This window comes from Neophocaena asiaeorientalis, unplaced genomic scaffold, assembly GCF_003031525.2.
Source record: "Neophocaena asiaeorientalis asiaeorientalis breed wild unplaced genomic scaffold, Neophocaena_asiaeorientalis_V1.1 scaffold147, whole genome shotgun sequence".
Classification (NCBI taxonomy): Eukaryota; Metazoa; Chordata; class Mammalia; order Artiodactyla; family Phocoenidae; genus Neophocaena; species Neophocaena asiaeorientalis.
The window spans coordinates 8,867,148-8,888,964 of record NW_020173758.1 but is presented as its reverse complement, the minus strand read 5'-3'; the positions used below and the strand labels follow the sequence as shown (position 1 = coordinate 8,888,964).

The window sequence follows — 21,817 nt, the reverse complement described above, 5'->3', positions numbered from 1 at the left end:
TACATCCTTTTGTCTTGGGTGGAGGTACCTCTGTTGAGTTGTGGGTATTTTATTGGTTGTAGATTGAAGAGGAGAGAGAAAGGTAGCTTTTCTCCCCACCATGCTTCTGATAACACTCCATTTGTGTTTGTTTCAAGTTATTTATGTATTTATTTATATTTTTTATTTTTTTATCTTTGGCTGCATTGGGTCTTGGTTGCTGCATGAGGGCTTTCTCTAGCTGTGGTGAGCAGGGGCCATTCTTCGTTATAGTGCACAGGTTTCTCGTTGCAGTGGTTTCTCTTATGTGGATCATGGGATCTAGGCTCACAGGCTTCAGTAGTTGTGGCATGCCGGCTCAGCAGTTGTGGCTTGCGGGCTCCAGAGAGCGAGCTCAGTAGTTGTGGCACACAGGCTTAGTTGCTCTGTGGCATGTGTGATCTTCCCGGAACAGGGATCAAACCCCATGTCCCCTGCATTGGCAGGTGGATTTTTAACCACTGTGCCACCAGGGAATCTCCCTCAAGTTATTTTTGATAACTCTTTTGATTTCTTCTTTGACCCAGTGTTATGGTATGGAACCATAAACACACCAAATAGTCAAACCAATCTTGAGAAAAGAGAACAAAGATGGAGGCACCACATTTCTTGATTTCAAACTACATTACAAAGTTATGGTAACTAAAACAGTATGGTACTGGCATAAAAAAAGGCACATAGACCAATGCAACTGAATAGAAAACCCAGAAATAAACCCACACATATATGGTCAAATGATCTTTGAGAAGGACACCAAGAACACGCAATGGGAAAGGCATAGTCCTTTCAAGAAATGATGGTAGGAAAATTGGATGTCCACATGCAAAATAATGAAACTGGACCCCTGCCTTACAGCATTCAAAAAATTAATTCAAAATAAATTAAAGATTTAAACGTAGAATTCAAAACCATAAAACTCCTAGAAGAAAACAGGGAAAAAGTTTCATGACACTGGTCTTGTCAAAGATTTCATGGACATGACACCAAAAGTACAAGCTAAAAAAAGCAAAAGTAAACAAGTGGGACTGTATTGAGCTAAAAACCTTCTGCATAACAAAGGAAACATTAAAAAAAAAAGAAAGAAAAGGCAACCTACAGAATGGGAGAAAATATTTTATATATATATATATATATATATCACAATTTAAAAATGGGCAAAGGACCGGAATAGACATTTTTTCAAAAAGACATACAAACAATCCATAGATACATGAGAAGGTGCTCAACACCACACGTCATTAGAAAAATGCAAATCAAAACCATAATGAGATATCACTTAACACCAGTTAGAGTGTCTACTACCAAAAAGACAAGAGATAACAAATATTCACAACGATGTGGAGAAAAGGGAACCCTGTACACTGCTGTTAAGAATGTAAATTGGTACAGCCATTATGGAAAACAATAGTTCCTCAAAAATTAAAAATAGAGCTACCGTATGATCCAGCAATCCTTCTATGTATATATCTGAAAGAAAGAGAGTCAGTATCTTGAATTGATACCTGCACTCTTATGTTCATTGCTGCATTACTTACTATAGCCAAGGTATAGAAATAACCTAAGTGTTCCTCAGTGGGAGAATGGATAAAGAAAACATGGTATATCTATATATAATGAAATATTATTCAGCCATTAAAAAAAGAAATACTGCCATCTGTGATGACATGAATGAAACTGGAGGACATTATACTAATTGAAATAAGCCATACAAACAGAGACAAAACTGTATGATCCCACTTATATGTGGAATCTTAAAAAAAAAATGGAGCTCGTAGAAACAGATAGTAGAATGATGGTTGTCAGGGGCTGGGGGTGCTGGGGGAAACGAGAAGGTATAACACTTTCAGTTATAAGATGAATAAATTCTAGGGCTGTAATGTATCGCATAGTGTCTATAGTTAATAATACTGTACTGTATACTTGAAATTTTCTGAGAGTCTTTTTTTTTTCTTAAGAGAGTAAGTCTTAATCATTTTACCACACTCACAAAAGAAAATAGTTATCTAAATTAGGTGACAGATATGTTAATTAACTTAATTGTGGTAATTATTCCATTGTTTAAGGATCAACACAATTCTACTCTGTTCCATGTACCCAACACTTTGTTACTGCTGGCTCAGTTTGAGAGTGGTGATTTCATTCAGTATGCAGTGGGGTCCAAAGCCTTAGTTCACATGAACCTGTATAGGCCCTCAAAATATGGGCCAGATGTCATCTAGGGATTGCCTGCCCCTTGAGAGCTAGAAAGACTTGATAATATTCCCATCCCCACTTACTTTGGAAACCCAAAGCCGTCAAGATTTCTGTTGATGGATGGTAGGGAGGGAATGAGTTTATGTCCCCATGGTCATCTCACAATGTTTTACTGGCTTCTCTAACTCTTTTCCCTCATCAGTTCCTAATTTTATGTCCTTTCCTAGAAAAAAAAAATCTCCTTCTTTCTAGTACAGACCTAGAAAACCACATTTACACTCTTGGGGTCTTGTCTCAGAATCTCACTCTGTCAGTGGTTTTTCAAGATATCTTCTTAAAGAGGAAGATTTTACCTATGAGATAATTCAGAGGCCAGATACTAAAATAATATATTTTCACCTTCTAATAACTGTCTTATTACTCAACTTCTATGATTTGGGAATTTATTTCTTAGCTGTAAAGTGGCTCCATGGAAGGCAGGCCTGTTCAAGTACATTAAATATCATCTTTTTCAGTATCCTGAGACATGTAGAGGAAAATGTCTTTCCCAAGATCACACTGCTACTTAGTATCAGAGCCATACTGCAGCTTAGAGCCTCTGAATTCTCATTCCAGTGTCCTTCTTATCACTCCACACTGCACTGATATTCCAAATAAATGCAATCATTATATAGGTAACCTATTGAAAGAATTTTCTCATTTAATCAAATGTGAAACGTTCAAATTACTTAACGAGAAGATTTTAAATTTTTATTTTCCTTTGAATATTGAAATTGATAGTAACCACTCCTGGACCAGATATTCTTTGTGACTTTACATTAGAAAAGCAATTACATATTCTTACAATTTATTGCTCTTTCAAATATGCCATATAGTTCAAAATATCATGTAGTAATACAATTACTAAATTAATCACTGCTGCGAAGTCAATTTTTATTTATTTACAATTTTAACTCAGATTATAGGCAAATTTAAATTAAATTTTATAAAATTTAAAAAGAGATGTTTAAGTAGAGAGAATTGAAATAATTAAATGAAATTGACTTGTATCTACTCAATTTATACAAATGCCTTATTTATTTATTTTTTTTGTAGTCAATATAAGGTTTTATTGGGATAATAAGTAAAACTTGTTGCACATTCATTGTGGCAGGCACTATGCCCTATATATTATGCTGTTTCTGTAACTTCTCTATGAGTTAGCTGTTATTTACAACTATTAGCTAGGAACATGAAGGTGCATGTGGAAAGTAAATTGCCCACAGACACACAATAAAGTAGTAGGAATTGAATTCATACCCAAATCTATCTCATACTAACACCCACATTTTTACAGATGTGAAAATTGATTCTTTATTCACAATTATCAATATTATTTTACTATCTATATCTATATGTATGTAGATTATTTTTCAGAGGTTGCATGCTAATATCTAATGAAGAACTATATTTTTTCAATTACTCACTCATCAGTTAATTCATTTAAAGCCTATTTTATGTCAGACAGCACGTTTGGTGCTAAAGGTTTAATATATGCTTAGATGTAAATAAGTATTTGAATAATTATGAAGATTATTCCTCCTAACATTTTATTAGCTTTTCTCAAATTACATATTTATTAAAATAGATAAAATACTATTAATGCAATAATAAATTTTGAAAATATTTTTCTAAGCTGTTTGAGATATTTTCCCCCTTGGAATCCTTGACAGTTCCTCATTTAAATTTTTTCCTCCAAAATCTCTGGAAAAATGAGAATGCAGCTTTGCCTGACCTGTAAATGGACTCACTTTCCCAATTATATTGAACATATTTTCTTAGCTTTTTTGACTGTTCGTAACATAATGGTTCATACTCATACAGTATTCATCTTTAAGCAACAAAATTTAGGACAGGATTTTGATAAGAAGGCTATCAAAAGCCTTTTGGAAGGCTTAGGAAGGATATCAAAAAGGATAGGAAGGCTTTTGATAGGAAGGCTCACCCTAATTGGAAATATGTCAGCATTTTTTCTAGGTTACATGTAATGATGGACTTGATTGCATAAGAGTAGGGACATACCTGACTTAGCAGCATGTAAAGCATTCGTATAACACAGATGATTTAACTCTATGAATATACAATACTCCCAACAAAAATCTTTTTTCTTCTCAAACTAAACCTGCCATTTTTAAAGTTTAAAACATGTATTAAAATCCAGATTTGACTTTAATAATCTAACAAGGATGAACTAAATGATATAAACCTGTTCCAAAATCTAATATGACTTCAATCTAATTTGGTGGAAGATAGAAGATCAAGAGCAACAGACACTTTCTTGGACATACTTTAATTTGTACCTAAACTAGGAAATTTCAGAGAAATCCTTGGTTTTGGGAATGGTCTAGACCTATACAAGGGAATCTATATTGGCCTGTGCACCTACTTCTATTTCAAGGACAAGATGATGTAAGGTATTATCTGAGACATGTGAGAGAAAGGGAGAATACAAAATCTTTATAAGGATAATTCTAACATACCTTGAAACATTAATGTCACCACTTTATGGTATGTATGGAAAAAGAAGAGTTGTTTCACCTCTATCCCTGGGTGACCCACTATATACTCATCCTCAGTGCCTCTAACTCTGTGGTAAGCCACTACTCATGTTCTTGCTTGTCATCTTCCAGAATTCTTTCAAAGAATGCTGCTCCTTCCTCTTAAGTGGAAAGAAAGGGGACTGGCCTTACTTGCATTTTCCTGCCCTGAACCTTTATCCTCCTGTGTATATGTCAATCATCACTGGAGGTTGGGAGAGATTAGAGTCAAACATAGCCTGGACACAGGTCATTGCCAAAGATTAAGCCCATCTTCAAGTCTACCCTTCTCTAGGAGTGCCTATTTCTTCATAGTGCAGATTCTGTAACACTCATTATCCAACTCTGCCTGCCATGTTGGTCAAGCTGTACAATATATGTGTTCCCATATTTCCAAAGTGAAGTGGGACACAGATTCCCCAGGATTTTCCAAAGTCTGTTTAACACTGTGGGGAGACTACATCAGGACTGCCTAGGTTTTAACCTGAGATGGATCAGGCAAATTAGTTTATGCTTGTGGCTTCAGAAATAGGAAATAGGAAAAAAAAATTCAGGAAAAACTTGTATTTATATCTTTAAAAAGAAAAACATTGAAATATCCTAATTCAAAACTCAGAACTTTGTTAGAATTTCTTTCATTTATAGAAAATTTAGAATTTTGCTTCTTTTTAAAAATTATTATTACAAAAGAGTGTGGATTCCAAATGGCTTCAGTAGTTAGTGACTCTAAAAGTTTGAAACTAGCACTGGCTTTGGCATTTGAGTGACCATTGATATTTAGAAATGAATGTGAAATGAAAAGTAAAGTTTCTTTTATTTTTTCTAGGAGATATCTATTATGAAAGTCTGTCTCTCTGTCTCTCTCCCTCTCTATGTTATAGATATTATGCCTTGATTTCCAAATTTATAAGATTATAATTTAGTACTATAATGCATCCCTCATATATGCACATTTTCTGTTTCCCATCTTCCCCATATGGTTTTATTAATTAAATCCAAATTTACTGTTGTTAATATTATGTCTATGTAAACATTTTTCATTCTGAGCCAAGCATTATGACATTTTATTTCCTTTCTTAGACAAGAGTTTTTACTTTTCTAAAAGTTATTTATTTTTTTTATTTGCTTGGCATTCTTCAAATATCTACTTATGTCTTCCCAAACTTCCAACAACTCTCTAAAATGCTTTTCAATAAAATGATTCACGAGGTCAAACCCTTCAACTTTATTTTATTTTATTTTTCTAAAAAGACCTTTCTCACAAATTCCACCAATGAACTAACCTCATATTTACTGGTTTATCCATAGCATGCTGGAGCCCTAATCTCCTGGGACTTCTTTTGTTATTATATTGAGAATTCCCTTAGTCTCTCTTCTGTATAGGATTCTATATCAGAAATCTTAATTTCCTCTTTCTGGGTTTAATTCCTCCTTTCTGTGAAAAAAGGTATATGGGAGTTAGACGTTTTTAGGTTTTTGCATGTGATAAGTATCTATTCTCCCCCACAAATCATGGCTGATGGTATGGCTGGCTACAAAATTCTAAGTTGGAAATCATTTTCCTCAGGATTTTAAAGAATTGTTCTACTGTGCTCAAGCTTTCAGGGTTACTGTTAGTAAGTTTTCTAAAGTAGCTAACATTAATTTAGGAATTCCTATATACCATGTTCTATATTAGCCTATTTATTCCTCATAACAAAGTTATGAAAAAGTAATATTATCCATAATGATAGTTGAGGAAATTGAGGTCGAAAGAAATTGAAAAGCTCGTCTCAGGTTACTTAGCAAATAAATTTTACAGTCAAAATCTGAATCTACACTCTATTGACTCTCTTGTACTGGCACTCTGGTGCTAATCTAATTTTGATCCACCATATGTAAACTAGTCATTCTCTTTCTCTGGAAGTTTTTAGCATCACTTTTTCCCCTTTGATTTTCTGAAATATTACAATATGCATTGCTTTTAACATTTCCAATTTTAATCTGTATACTCATATCCTTGAGCTCATAGTTGCCTCTTTCCTGTTTTCCATATAGTCTCTTCAAAAAATCTTTATAATTTGATGTTTAAATTCCGGGAATAATCCTCTAATTTTTTAACCTATTCCATTTTATTTTTTGTCTCTTGCCATTTTCTTCTATTTTCTGGAAGGTTTCCTCAATTTTACATTTCAACTTTTCTATTGAATATTTATTGCAGTTAGCATATTTTATTTTCAGGAATCCAATTCATGTGTATAAATCTATTTCCATTCTTTTTTATGTGTCCTATAACATTCTAGAATTTTTATAGTATCAATTTCCACCTTTGTTAGGTTTATTCTTAGGTACCTTATAGTTTTGCTGTTGTTGTAAATTATGTTTTTTAAATTACTTTTTCTAGTTATGTTTGGTTTTCAAGAATGCCATTGATTTTGTACTGCTGTTTTTTATTTATCTTCATTTTCTTCTTTTACAATGACTTAGCATGGGCCATATATAGTTTCCTTCTTGATTATTAATCATTTTATTATTAATAAGTCTCTTAATCCAACAAAAGCTTTGTATGTCTATGCTGGGGTTTTGTGGCTGTGTGAATTGGGACAGCTTCATTTTGTGTATATTCTCTCAGAACATTTTTTCATCAATCCATCTGCTCTAAGATCATTTATTTTCTTTGTAGTACCTCTGTCTGTTTCTCAACATCTTTTCAGAATGAGCAGAAAATCTATATGGCTCCTTATGAAACTTATTATGTTATAGATTTCCTTTATGGTATTAGAGAGTGTATTTTATTCCCCTAAGCTAACACGTAGAATTGGATTATCAAATCAGACAAAAGTGAATCAGAGATCCTATTCCAGCATCAAACTTTTATAATAATTTCAAGGATATAGTCAATCAAGATGTTCAGACAAAACAGAGAAAGGCCTGAGATATCAACAGCAGCTCCTCAGGTCCCATTTTCCTGCATTGGTCATTAGTATCTGGCTCAGAACAATAGATCAGGTTTCTAAATAAGGTTAATGGGGTTACCTCAGAAAACAAGAGCAGTTAAGGTATAAAACATTTCCAATTATGTCTCAGAGAATTGTATAACTTACAAGATATACACCATACCACATAGCTTCTAGGCTATATTTATTATAGGTAAACCTGAGCCAGGAACACTCTATAAAGGGCATTTCAGAGATAAAGTTTATTCCCCCAGCAAATATCAGTAGTCCCTTTTCCCAGAAGTCCAGCTGACAAGGAGATTAGACCAGGTCACCTACCTTCTATTCTTTCTCTCAGGGCATCTGATGGTAAACAGAGTGAATAGATTGCAGGTTAACTGCTTTAGTTACTTCTTTACACTCCCAAAAGGATTCTGTACAACTATCAAGCTGATCATCAAATATGTTCCTTGCTAATACCTGCAACTCTTACTAACTTCTTCCAGAAAGTATTGGTTTTCATTGTGACTTTTAGAGTTTGTGTATAGTTCCAAGGCTCACCACATCCTGGTAGCTCACGGTTCAAATAAGTCTTTGATTAGATCTTTAAGGTCAGAGATCTCTGTATTTCTAAGAGGTTTGGCCATGCTCAAAGTCTGTTGGTATTATTTCCTCTCTAGAAGGGTCCAAATTCCACTCTGTTGAATTTTCATGCTGGTCCTTATTGTTTATTATTTGGGCTGACAATCTCACAGTTTTATTAGAGATGAAGGGGATTATTCCCTATAGTTTTTTTCTTGTTATTTTCTCTTTTCATTAAGGAGGAGGTTGGAATGGAGATAACTTTGCTCTGTAATCTTCAAACATAAGAAAATGAAACTTTTTTTAAAGACCTTCTTCTGCTATAACTAAAATGTCTGTGATTTGAAGAAGTTTCCTAAAACAAGATTTACTTCAAACTTATGTGCTTGATTTTTTGTGAAAGAATCAGTTTTATAAATTCTAGAATTAACGAGGATCCTATATAAACTTTGAAAATACACAAAAAGTTTTTGAAAAGCAAATGGTTAAATTTTGTGATAATTGCTTTTGGATTCTGAAAGTATATAATTTATACTGGTGAATATAAGAGTAAATAAAGGAAAAACAGAACTAAAATTTAGACTCACTTTCAACTACTTTAAATCAGTATCTAGAGTGTCAAATTTTATCTGCAGCAATAAAGAATTTAATTAATTTAAAGAATACATTGAAATTATACTCTATGGTGCTTCTTTTTTCTATATTTTGGATTAGCCTTTTATATTTTGAATTAATAAGAGAATCAGATGCAAAATTCTCTGACAGTATAGGGAATTATAAACCAGTTTCCACTAAATGATAGGTCAAAAGAGTAAAGGCCACACCTTATCTTTTTACCTCTCATACTTGTAAGCATTTTATCTTGCTTATAATAGTTAGTTTTCAAGTGGGTGTGCCCTTTACTTCTATCAATAATGTGATAAAATATTTAAACAGTATTCTTTTATTGCCACTTTTCCAATTAATTAGTGTATGTCAATAAAAATGTTGGTACTTTTTTCATAAGCACCATATCATTTATTTCTAACGTCTCTAAAGATTCTTTTCAATGAGTTAAAAGAGCACAAAATATTCTCTACTGGAAGGGGAATAGCAAATCTTCAGCAAAATAACACTTGTCAAAAAAAAAGATATATCTCTCATCAAAAAATCTACAAACAATAAATGCTAGAGAGGGTGTGGAGAAAAGGGAACCCTCTTGCACTGTGGGTGGGAATGTAAATTGATACAGCCACTATGACGAACAGTAGGGAGGCTCCTTAAAAAACTAAAATTCGAACTAACATATGAGCCAACAATCCCACTACTGGGCATATACCCTAAGAAAACCATAATTCAAAAAGAGACATGTACCACAATGTTCACTGCAGCACTATTTACAATAGCCAGGAGAAGGAAACAACCTAAATGTCCATCGACAGATGAATGGATAAAGATGTGGCACATATATACAATGGAATATTACTCAGTCATAAAAGGAAATGAAACAACTGTTTGTAGTGAGGTGGATGGACCTAGAGTCTGTCATATAGAGTGAAGTAAGTCAGAAAGAGAAAAACAAATACTGTATGCTAACACATATACATGGAATCTAAAAAAAAAAAAAAAAGGTTCTGAAGAACCTAGGTGCAGGACAGGAATAAAGATGCAGATGTAGAGAATGAACTTGAGGACACGGGAAGGAGGAAGGGTAAACTGGGACGAATTGAGAGAGTAGCATTGACATATATACACTACCAAATGTAAAACAGATAACTAGTAGGAAGCAGCTTCACAGCACAGGGAGATCAGCTCAGTGCTTTGTGACCACCTAGAGGGGTGGGATAGGGAGGTTGGGAGGGAGACACAAGAGGGAGGGGATATGGGGATATATGTATACATGTGGCTGATTCACTTTGTTGTTCAGTGGAGACTGGAACAACATTGTGGGGCAATTATACTCCAATAAAGATGTTTTTAAAAAAAGATATGTCTCAGTCAAATTAAATTACAGAGAGTATTGACATTGATAGAATAAAAATTCCTAAGATAGAACTGGGTAGAATTCCTAAAGTAACACCCAATTCTTACAAAATCTACCACTAGGAAACAGAGGTTTCATTTTATATCTCATTGTAACTGCACCAAGGAATCTTCTTTAGCAAAGTCCCAACATCCCTCTTCAATTTCAGTATGACATTTTATTCTGAAGTTAATAGATAATAATATGTACAACCATAGAATATCAGCTAAATCAAGACACTAAATATAGACAGGGTAATACTGTAGCTTCTGTTCTATTAAGACATAAGAACAGGACACAAATCTGACCAGGTATAAGATTTTTAGACTCATTCAGTCCAGTACTACATGGCAGAGCATAGAGCAAGCCTCTCAGAGACAGTGTTGTACCAGAACAACCTTCCTGACTTAGTTTTCCTCCCTCTCAGAATCATTTGGTTAAGAGAGGAAACCAAAGCCATACATCATCATGTGAAAGCCATTGGAAAGAGAATGAAAAAAAGAATATAGAGAATGTAGGAGATTTCTGTGAGCTCCAGATAATTAATTATTATAGACTGCATAATTTGTTTCTTTTAGATTTTAACTTATTAAACATGAAAGGGCCTTTATATTGTGAAAAGCACCGAAGTGTTATGACTTTGTATAGGAATCATCATTAAATCAGCTACCCCTAACTGTTAGAAACACCCTATGTAAGAAATACAGACATATATTGGAGATACACAGCCGGGCAAGTGGTGTTAATGGCAACAAACATGTTTTTCAATATGCTTTTCTGAGTTCTTAGAAATGCCTTTGACAAAGAGGTTAATGAAAATCTTCTAAAACACAACAAAATGTTGATTGTAATGATATTATTATTAGTTAAGTATATGTGTTTTTTTATGCCTTTCTGAGTTTTTCAAGTTGATTACTTATAAGAGCTTTAACCAAAAGTTAATGAATTATGAGAAGTTATAGATTACATATATATAAGAACAGAAACACCTTTTATTTCTCTGTGTGTATATATTTAATTCAAACTTTATAATTTAGATTCAGCATGAATCGCAATAAATGGATCTTCAGCAAAATTACTAATAGAAAAGTTAGCATTGCCATCACCGGAAACATAGATTTTAATTCCTGTACAATTGTTACCAATTTTATCTCCAGAAATGACATCACAATATGTACCAGCAGGAAGACCAGTTTGCAAAGTTGAAGATAATGCCCTGTAAAATAAAATTTAAGATTTCACCACAATTAAAAGCAAGAATACAGACTATCTCTAAAACAAAGAGTTTAACTTTGTGCTGTAGAACTCTAAGCAGTCAAGGTCTCAATGAAAATAAAATCCAAATACAAAGGCCTCTCCAGTGGCTGTAAGTAGTTTTCTTAGGGCCAACAATATTCATATACAAGAGAAGACTTAGGCGTAACCTAGTCAAGAGTAAATATTATTAAAAAAATAATAATAAGGTTGAAGAGTATCAGTGAAGATTTGGTTGAATTGGCTCCCTTAGAGAAAATTGATTCCTGTGGTAAACACACCCATTTTAAATTTGTCTTCATCTGAACTTAAGAAAATTCTGATTACTGTCAAGAATTTAAATATGATTATTTCTTCAAAAACCTCTTTTTTTCAAGAGGGTCAAATAAATTTGGGCTGGAGATAAAAATAATCTCACATTTCTATGAAGAAGTATATGGTTTTAAAATACAAAGCTGTCCCATAAATTTATTTTGATTCTCCCATCTACAAAAGACAGAAATTAAAGGACTGACAATGGAGTCTTGGGGAAGAAAGAGATACACTTGATTTATTTTTTGTCAGTAAAATATAATTTGGGCTAGAGTGAGCTAAGCATGAGTGGAAGTTAGCCTTGGACAAAGGCATTTCAACTGCTTGCAAAGAGGTCTTCTCAGCTATAGTTCTCTGTGTGAGGGAATCAGTATACTTGAGACAGAGAATATAAGTGTCACAAATGAAAAGCCAGTAATGAGATGTTTCAGAACTAAAACTAAAAAACCTCCTGACATCAATCAATGACCATAACATATATATTCTTTATATATATATATATGTATGCTTTAAAAAGTATTATTTGCCACAGAAAGACAGGACAGTGAAAAAAGAAGACCAAAGAACTAGAAATCAGGGTAGGTGAAAAAAAAGAGACAGAAAAAAAGATATTTCCGTCCTGAGGCAGTATTTTTTCATTATTTATTTTAAAAGTCCTAGAAGACAGTCTTCTAGGGATTTCACAACCTTTATATTATGTGAATTTTATGTGAGATGTATATGTTAGCATATATATGTGCATATCTTCCCATGATATGCACAAGTGTACAAAAAATAACTCTACTTAGAAGAGAAAGCCCTTATAAAGAGAGGAGATCAAAATAATAAGAGTCATCATCATTTTTCTGCTGATCACTAAGTTTTCTTAATCTGCTGACTAAAGGATTTTTCAGATATGAAAGAAGTAAATGAACAGGAAAAGAATAAACCAAAAACATGTTGGTACAAAATATTATTTCTAATTGATGTCTACTTACCAGTCATCATTGTTAAAGACAATGAATCCTCTGTTTCCTCTTCCAAAAGCTACTTGGTTGCTACCATTATCCCACCAGTTTGTAAAAGGTTGGCCATCAACTACATTGCGGAACACAACCATGTTCCTAAACACAAAATAGCATAGGAAATGCTGATGAATATGCCAACAGTTTAAAACAAAATGTTAAGAAACTATTATTAGAGGATATCTCTAAATAAGTATTCCTACCTTATTTGACGCCATCGATGTTCACAGACCCAGTCATTGCCACAAGTAGTATCTGGATTAATAGTAACTTCTTTAATGACTCCATTATTATTTGGTGGCCCAATCCAATCATTAACATCCTCAATTAACAAAAAAATATTAATACATTTTAAAAGCTCACATTATTAACATTACATGTGTCCTTATTCAGTCCACCAAACCCAATCTGTCCCTTATGTGTCTCTGTAGTGTCTTCATTGAGAATCCAACTTGTTCCATATTTTTACTGAATTTATCTTCCCCCTAACTTCCCATTCTCTAGTGCCATATTTCAAACAAGGCTATGATTCTCTTACCCTCTCATTTTCTTTGCAAGGAATTGCAATGACTTCTTAATATCACTCTAGGTAGTGCAATGTCACTGAAATGGCAAGGTCTTTAGTGTCAGAAACAGCAGGAGTAAAAGATAAGCTCTAATAGTACTAGCTACAAAAAACTTAGTTAATATACAAAACTTCGGTGCCTGATTTTCCTCTTCAGTAAAGTGAAGATATTACTTAGTGGCTATAAAAATTAAATGAGATATGTAAAAATGCTTTCCACATGATAATTGATAAATAAATATTAGTTTCTTTCATTCTTCTTTGTTAAATAAATGTACTAATCAAAGCATCACAATATCCCTTAATAAATTGACCAAATTTTTAATATTGTGGTTTCTGATTGGTACTTTCAAAGATAATCATAGGAAAAAACAGATTATGTCTAGGAAGTTTATCAAGGTCTGTCTTAAATCCTGTTGTATGATGAATAGTGGACAAAACTAAGAGTTGTTAGCATGCACAAGTCCTGGAGAAGTCTTGGAAATGTTATGGGAAAAGGGGAAATGGACATACGCCATGACTCCAGCCATCAGAAATAAGACCAGTTAGTGGGAATTACAAGAAACTGACTCAATATAAAAGGACATCTTCTAAATATTAAGGCTATCTAGCAATAGAATGAGTTGCTGTACAAAGTAGTGGACTTCTCAATTTGAAAATAATCTACTAGAAACTAGATAAATATCTATCTGGTTTGCAGCAAAGAGAATTTTCTACTTCAGGTATGAAGTTGCTATATGATGCTGCATTTGAAATCTTCAGTTTGAAAACTGTCCACTAACTTTCTAAATATATTCTTTAATAATCTTATTTCTCAGTCTTTTTAAAATTATTACTCAGATTATTGTCTTTACCATACCACCCAAATATTTTTCACTTTTAACATTCCCAGCAGAGTGAGCAAATGTCTCTTCTTTAACACATATACTTTCCTTCCTGTTATACCATACTTTCCCTATTGAACCTAGGTCTAATTGGATCATCTCTTTGCTTTCCAAAAAACTTCTTTTAAAAGTATTTAACAAATATTTATATTGCTTGTACTGTAGTGCATGTACTGTTCTAATTTTTTTGAAGTGTTAATTTGTAATCATATCAACTCTATGAAGCAGGTACTTATGAGAAGTACATATTTTACTCACTGTATCCTATTTTTTTTTTTTTCCGGTATGCGGGCCTCACTGCTGTGGCCTCTCGCGTTGCGGAGCACAGGCTCCAGACGCGCAGGCTCAGCGGCCATGGCTCACGGGCCCAGCCGCTCCGCGGCATGTGGGATCTTCCCGGACCGGGGCATGAACCCGTGTCCCCTACATCGGCAGGCGGACTCTCAACCACTGCACCACCAGGGAAGCCCTGTATCCTATTTTTAAGTGTGTTTTGTTTTCTTTGGTGAGGGGCTACCTTTGTCATATTTTGAAATAGCTTACATACTCTTTGTCCATAGAGATCATTATTTTTTTTAATAGTCACTGAATTGTTAAAAGAGTCCTGCATCAGGTCTACACTTAATAAATATTTGATACAAAAAATACCGAATGTAATAGCATCATGTGAAATTAAAACAAAATTAACCTCTTTTTCTTGAGGAAAAGACATTTTGGAAAATACCAAAACTTACTTTTCCGTTTTCAAAATGTCTTGGCCAACGGTAGCTTGACATTACTCGTGTAAATCCGTAAGGATGAGCGAGCATAAATCCAACTCCCATTTTGTACAGTCTATAATATTATAGAAGAAAATATTTTTTTTAATATCATTAAAATGTAGGTTTAAAAATAGGGAACTTGGGCTTCCCTGGTGGCACAGTGGTTGATAGTCCGCCTGCCGATGCAGGGGACATGGGTTCGTGCCCCGGTCCGGGAAGATCCCACATGCCGCGGAGCGGCTGGGCCCATGAGCCATGTCCGCTGAGCCTGCGCGTCCGGAGCCTGTGCTCCGCAACGGGAGAAGCCACAACAGTGAGGGCCCGCGTACCACAAAAACAAAACAACAACAACAAAAAAAATGGGGAACTTTGTTTCTTACCTAGGGTCCCAGAATGTAAGAATAGATGCTCCCCCAGCTCCATGCCCTCGCTGATTGTCATGGTTATCAACAAAGACAAGTGCTCTGTCAGAAGGCATGAAACCCCAGCCTTCTCCCCAGTTCCTATTTAAAAAGAAAAAAAAAAAATCTTAAAAGCACCTATATGTATTCTTTTACAATAGCTTTAGAGTTACCTACATGTGTATTTCGTTCAGAATAGCACCCTCTAATGAAATTCTCTCTCTAATTAAATGAGTATTCTGTAGGGCTTTCAAAATAGAAACTATATAGATATATTATCTACAAATTCATTTCATGCATGTATATATGTAGGAATTACTTGACTTACATTCATGTTACAGGTATAAGATTTTTGTTATAAAAGTTATTTTAGAAGTTTCACTAAATTATAATTTAGATGGACTGTAGAAGGTTCAACATTCTTATCATTTTATACACAATGGCAAACTTTTTAAATAAGGCTTCAATATTATATTGTTATAATATAAATATTTTAATATTTGAAATTAATTAATTGATTAATAATTCTACAGGACGGCCACATTGTAGGGACTTCATAAAGTACAGAATCATTTTAACAATAACCTGGCCTGCACAAATTATGTGCAAACATTAGTCAAATCTAATAGAGATGTATAATACCAGGATTAAAATCTCTATGTGATGTTTTGGATCTCTAAAATTACTTCCTCATGATTGATGTTCTAAATAATGATGATCAATTGGCGTTTGGGGAACTCTGACACTTGCTATTAGTAAATGAATCCTTGGATGTTGTCTAAATAAAAAGGCTTAAAGAGGAAAATTCATGTTGGGTAATATCACAAATCAATCTGTGAAATACTTCAAAGGATCAATTGTATTTCACTTACCTTAAGTAAGACATCTTCTCTCCATTCCACTTGCGCAGAACTGTGCCTAGTTTTGCACCATATTTAAATTCTGTCACACGGCCATTTCCAAAGTACTCACTGCTTTTAATTGGCTCACCACCCAGATCAATTACCTAGTAGAAATCAAGAAGAAAATATCATTTTAAATAAGAGTTGAAAAGAATTTTAACTAACGAGTTACTATTATATAGAAAATAACTTTATGCTATTTATGTTATGTGAAATGACCCAAATCCTTTTGCTTATGTTAAGATTCTTATTTTCCTTTGTTAAAATCTATGCTACAATATTAAAAGTAACATGACAAAATAACCTGTTGTCCTGTGAGAATGCTGACCTAATTTACTCTTGCACATAAATGATAAGAATAGCTCACACTTATAGAGCACTTAATATCCAGCTGGCAATATTTCTAAGTGCTTGCTAAATATTACCTCTTTAGTTCTCCAAAGAAAACAAAGACATAACCATTATCATTATTCCTTTCGATAAACTTTGAAAAAATTGTTGCTCAGAGAGGTTAATCAATTTGCCTAAACAGACACAGCTAACAGCACTACAGCCAAGAATTTAAGTCACATAGCCTGGCTCAAGACAGCAACTATATTCTTATCTGTGTTCTATAATGGTCTCTGGGGAGATTATACATGACACAGAGACTTTTGGCAGCCTAAAAAAATCTCGGCACTTGCATAAAAAAGCTCCTGTGATAGAGTCAGACGTGCTGTCTCTGAATCAAAGGAGTTTAAGGAACATTCCTCCGTATACATGAGTCAGCCACTAACCTACAGAAATTGCACTTTTAATGAAATCTGCCATTTATTTTCTGATGAATCTTTGTTTTATCTGCACATATATGTATTGATGTACCTCCTGGTAAATGAAAGGTTTACTTCCTTCAGGGAACCATCTTGTGTTTAGATTATGCAGTTTATCCAAAATTGCCTTCATGTCTCCAGGCCACATGTGCTTAGCGGCATCAATTCTGAACCCTGCTACACCAATGTCAATGAGACGGTTCAGATATTCGGCAATTGTGGAGCGCACATAATCTTTCTCCAGTGCAAGATCAAGAAGACCAACCAGACGACAATCTCGGACCTATTGAGGTAAAAAATATTGTGATTGGTACATAAAGCATCACCTTTGCCTGAGAATCCATTTGATTATTCATTCATTTATTCATTATTGCATATTTCTATAGTGCCTTCTTTGCATTGGTCTCTGGGGATACTGACATTCTAGTATGGACATACCTTTGAAACATTTTCTAGTATAAAAATGGAGGATGTAGGAAATATAGTGGATGAGCTTTTTCATTGTGAAAAATTTAATTGGGAAAAATGTTTTAAATATCGATTTGAGATTCTTTGTTTAAACAGTCAGGCTTAGAACCTGTTCTAAGGAATCTCAACTAATATTTAAAATGAGATAAATAAGCTACATGTGGATAATAAAAGACATAGACAGCTCTTTTTGCTAATTACCTGAGAAGCATCATTATAGGTCTCAATTTCTCCACTTCTAGTTTTACATTTACCATCATTAAAATCCCAACCAGAGTATGGGACTGCTGGAAAATCCTCAGTTCCAGGGTTGAAGTAACTCCCACAAGTACTGCTCGTTCCTGCGGCCACACCATTTCCACACATATGATTAATTATAGTATCCACATAAATACGGACCTGAAAGGCCAAATTTCTAATTCAATGAGACTTAGAGAGAGGTAGAAATTTATAATGGTATTAACTTGAGTTTACAGCACATTAATAACACTCCAAAATATTTCTTTGTTATTTTATAACTTACCTTCCTAGAAGAGCAACAGTCAAATGTGAAAGGAAATAATTGGGAACTAAAGCCCTACATGCATTCTAGCCACTTGGTCGAATATATACATATATGACAAATTAAGAGAACCCAAAACTACCATAACTGTGAAAAAATGCAAAGACCCTTTTTTTTTTATGGGGAGGGGCAGGAGAAAAGAATCAGATGAGTCAGGAGAGATGATTGGTTTTTGTAATTTCCATGGGTCATCCTAAGAAATAAAAAGCCAGTCTCTACTATCTATTTAGGATCAGTAAGTATTGTCTCTTGTTATGCTCCTCATTAAAGAGAAAATAATTATTTACCATCAAAGAACCTATGGGAAGAAAGACCCGGGACTTAGGGGTGGAGACACAAGTCACATAAAAGTAACCGCCAATACTGTAACTGGAATTTCCGATTCCTAACTGGAAAAGTGTTCCTCAGAAACATATGCAGCTAGGAGGGTTAAAAGGTGATATTTTGTGTATGAGTAAGTTCGTGGCCTTAAACTTTTTCTTACATCTTCTTTAGTGCATAAATAAATATTTACAAAAGCTGAACATAAGGCAACAATTACATTTTAATTTATGGCTAAAGCATGAAGTAAAATTTTAAAATATATGAAAATTGTTCTGCTTGAAAGGAACAGGAGGCAAGAGAGAGAAATCCTTTTTCTATATAATACTTTTAAAGGGAACTTTAATTCACTTACACCAACGTTGTTACATCTAGTCACCATGTCTTTGAATTCATTCTCATTTCCTGATCTTGTACATAACTTGTAGCTAACTGGTTGGTACCTTTCCCACCAAGGTCTTGAAGGATTATTAATTACCGCATTTTCATTGGGTGGGGAAACCTACAAATAAAACAACAGTAGTAAGTATCAAATTACAGCTTACTTTGTATCACTGAATGTTCTAGAAACGACTCAAGAGTTTAAAATTGTTTATGAATCTTTGTATTTGCAGCCACATTCTTTAACAACCATTAGAAAATATTAACTTCACATTGGAAATGTCCTGCTGAAAAAAATATTGTATTAGAAATAAAACATGAAGTTGCCAACAATTTCACATTTTTTTCTTCCTCAGAAAACTGTTTTACTTAGAGTACTTATTTGTGAAGTAAAATGTTGTCCCAGCTTCACAGACACAGAGCATAATACCATTTACTCTAAGCACAGTGAAGTCTGCAATTTATACTGTGAACAATACCCACCTGAACCCCTCCAAATCCTTTGGGAGCTAAGTATCGCTCACATTCAAGAGCAATATCAACCCAGCGCCACTCAAACAGATGGACAATAGATGTCCGTCCAGATTCAGTATTTGGGACATACTGAGCCCAGCAGAATCCAATGGCTGAAAGCAATAGAAAGAGGTTCATTTTGCTTTCAAGCTGTCAGCGTTCTTTCCAGCAACTATTTATATTCCTGTAAGAAGCATATTTTACAATGTAAATGTTAACATGAATAAACAGAGCACAAACCATTTATTCATAATCTGAAAAGAACTATCGATAATAATGTTAAACAGGTGAAGAACAGCCATAAAATCTCCCAGGAATAACACCTAAATGACCTTTTAGAACAATGTTTTCCTTTTTGAGGGAATATTAACCATTTTTAAACATCTGGCATTTTATATATCTCATTTATTGTGTTGTTCATCGTTGTTTGTTTCATCTTTAGTTCTTCTAGGTCCTTGTTAAATGTTTCTTGCATTTTGTCTATTCTATTTCCAAGATTTTGGATCATCTTTACTATCATTATTCTGAATTCTTTTTCAGGTAGACTGCCTATTTCCTCTTCTCATAGGGTGTCCAGCACTGTAGCTTGCTGGTCGTTGAGTGAAGCTGAGTCTTGGTGTTGAGATGGAGATCTCTGGGAGATTTTCACCTTTTGATATTATGTGGAGCTGGGAGGTCTCTTGTGGACCAGTGTCCTGAAGTTGGCTCTCCCACCTCAGAGGCATAACACTGACTCCTGGCTGCAGCACCAAGAGCCTTTCATCCACACGGCTCAGAATAAAAGGGAGAAAAAGTAGAAAGAAAGAAAGAAAGAAAGAAAGAAAGAAAGGAAAGAAAGGAGGGAGGGAGGGAGCGAAGAAGGAAGGAAGGAAGGAGGGAAGGAAGGAAAAAATGAAAGAAAGAAGATAAAGTAAAATTACACAGGCTTCTTGGTGGCGGCAGCAGCAGCCTTAGCGTCTCATGCTCGTCTCTGGGGTCCGCGCTTTTAGCCGCGGCTCGCGCCCGTCTCTGGAGCTCCTTTAAGCAGCGCTCTTAATCCCCTCTCCTCGCGCACCAGGAAACAAAGAGGGAAGAAGAAGTCTCTTGCCTCTTCGGCAGGTCCAGACTTTTACCCGGACTCCCTCCCGGCCAGCCGTGGCCCACTAACCCCCTGCAGGCTGTGTTCACGCCGCCAACACCAGTCCTCTCCCTGCGCTCCGAACGAAGCCCGAGCCTCAGCTCCCAGCCCCGCCCGCCCCGGCGGGTGAGCAGACAAGCCTCTCGGGCTGGTGAGTGGCTATCGGCCCTGATCCTCTGTGCGGGAATCTCCCCACTTTGCCCTCCGCACCCCTGTTGCTGCGCTCTACTCCGCGGCTCCGAAGCTTTCCCCCTCCGCCAGCCGCAGTCTCCGCCCGCGAAGGGGCTTCCTAGTGTATGGAAACCTTTCCTCCTTCACAGCTCCCTCTCACTGGTGCAGGTCCCGTCCCTATCCTTTTGTCTCTGTTTATTCTTTTTTCTTTTGCCCTACCCAGGTACGTGGGGGGTTTCTTGCCTTTTGAGGGTCTGAGGTCTTCTGCCAGCGTTCAGTAGGTGTTCTGTAGGAGTTGTTCCACGTTTAGATGTATTTCTGGTGTATCTGTGGGGAGGAAGGTGATCTCCGCGTCTTACTCCTATATATCTTCCCGGAAGCTCCTATATATCTATATGTATATAAAACGTCCGTAATCATATATTATTTAACTAGGATTCGATCATATTTCTGAAGTCCTTCACTAAACGAAGGAGATTAACAATTAGGGCCAACTGAATTCACAGTGAAAATTTTGCCTGAACTATCTATTGCAAACATTTGTAATGTTTCAATTTCAAAAAGAAACAGAATATTCAATTCAGTTCTGGTTTCACCTTCAAAGAAAATTTGTAGTTATTTCAATTTCTGGATTAAGATTTAAGAAACTATTTGGAAGATGGATGCCCATGCATTGAGGCAACAGACCTTTCCCCTCCCCCCTCCCCCCTCCATCAAATCCTGTGCTTAATGCATTGGCTATAGCAGTCGAGTGTGGCTTTTTTTTCCCCTCTCTCTCTCTTATTTCTTATAACCAAATATCTCTTCTACCTGATCAAACACTACATTAATAAATTTGCATCCATTTTCCTTCTTAATGTACACGAAATCCTGTACATTAATATAGAGAATATAGTACAGGCGGGAAGAAGTCCATTCATTCAACAAGCATTAACTGAGTGCCTGCTTTTTGCTAAGCACATGGATGATACTCAGGATACAATGATGTAGAAGATGGACAAGATTTTATTCTTGAGCAGCTTACATTCTAGTGGAAAAACAGAAAATACATGAGTTAATAATAATAATAAGATGGCAATAAGAACTAATATGAAATAACAGTGTAA

At 35.0% G+C, this 21,817-nt stretch overlaps 1 protein-coding gene across 1 annotated transcript; it reads right to left on the bottom strand.

Moving 5' to 3' along the window:
* Positions 1 to 11,255: 11,255 nt before the first annotated feature.
* On the bottom strand, positions 11,256 to 19,607 carry LOC112403635 (amylase alpha 2A). The gene is made up of 10 exons (XM_024751222.1): positions 19,394 to 19,607; positions 18,885 to 19,031; positions 17,848 to 18,045; positions 17,231 to 17,461; positions 16,340 to 16,473; positions 15,447 to 15,569; positions 15,040 to 15,139; positions 13,060 to 13,178; positions 12,830 to 12,955; positions 11,256 to 11,502 (listed from the first exon to the last, which is right to left on the bottom strand). Exons 1-10 carry the CDS (start codon positions 19,559 to 19,561, stop codon positions 11,313 to 11,315), a joined length of 1,536 nt encoding a protein of 511 aa, XP_024606990.1. The 5' UTR covers positions 19,562 to 19,607; the 3' UTR covers positions 11,256 to 11,312.
* Between the last annotated feature and the right edge of the window lie 2,210 nt (positions 19,608 to 21,817).

Excerpts from the sequence above, each read along its gene's own strand:
- LOC112403635 (XM_024751222.1), bottom strand. The coding sequence starts at position 19,561 with ATGAACCTCTTTCTATTGCTTTCAGCCATTGGATTCTGCTGGGCTCAG. Across the intron at positions 19,032-19,393 it reads AAGGATTTGGAGGGGTTCAG|GTTTCCCCACCCAATGAAAA; the intron begins GTGGGTATTGTT and ends TTTTATTTGTAG. Across the intron at positions 13,179-15,039 it reads GACATTTTGAAAACGGAAAA|GATGTTAATGATTGGATTGG; the intron begins GTAAGTTTTGGT and ends TTGTTAATTGAG.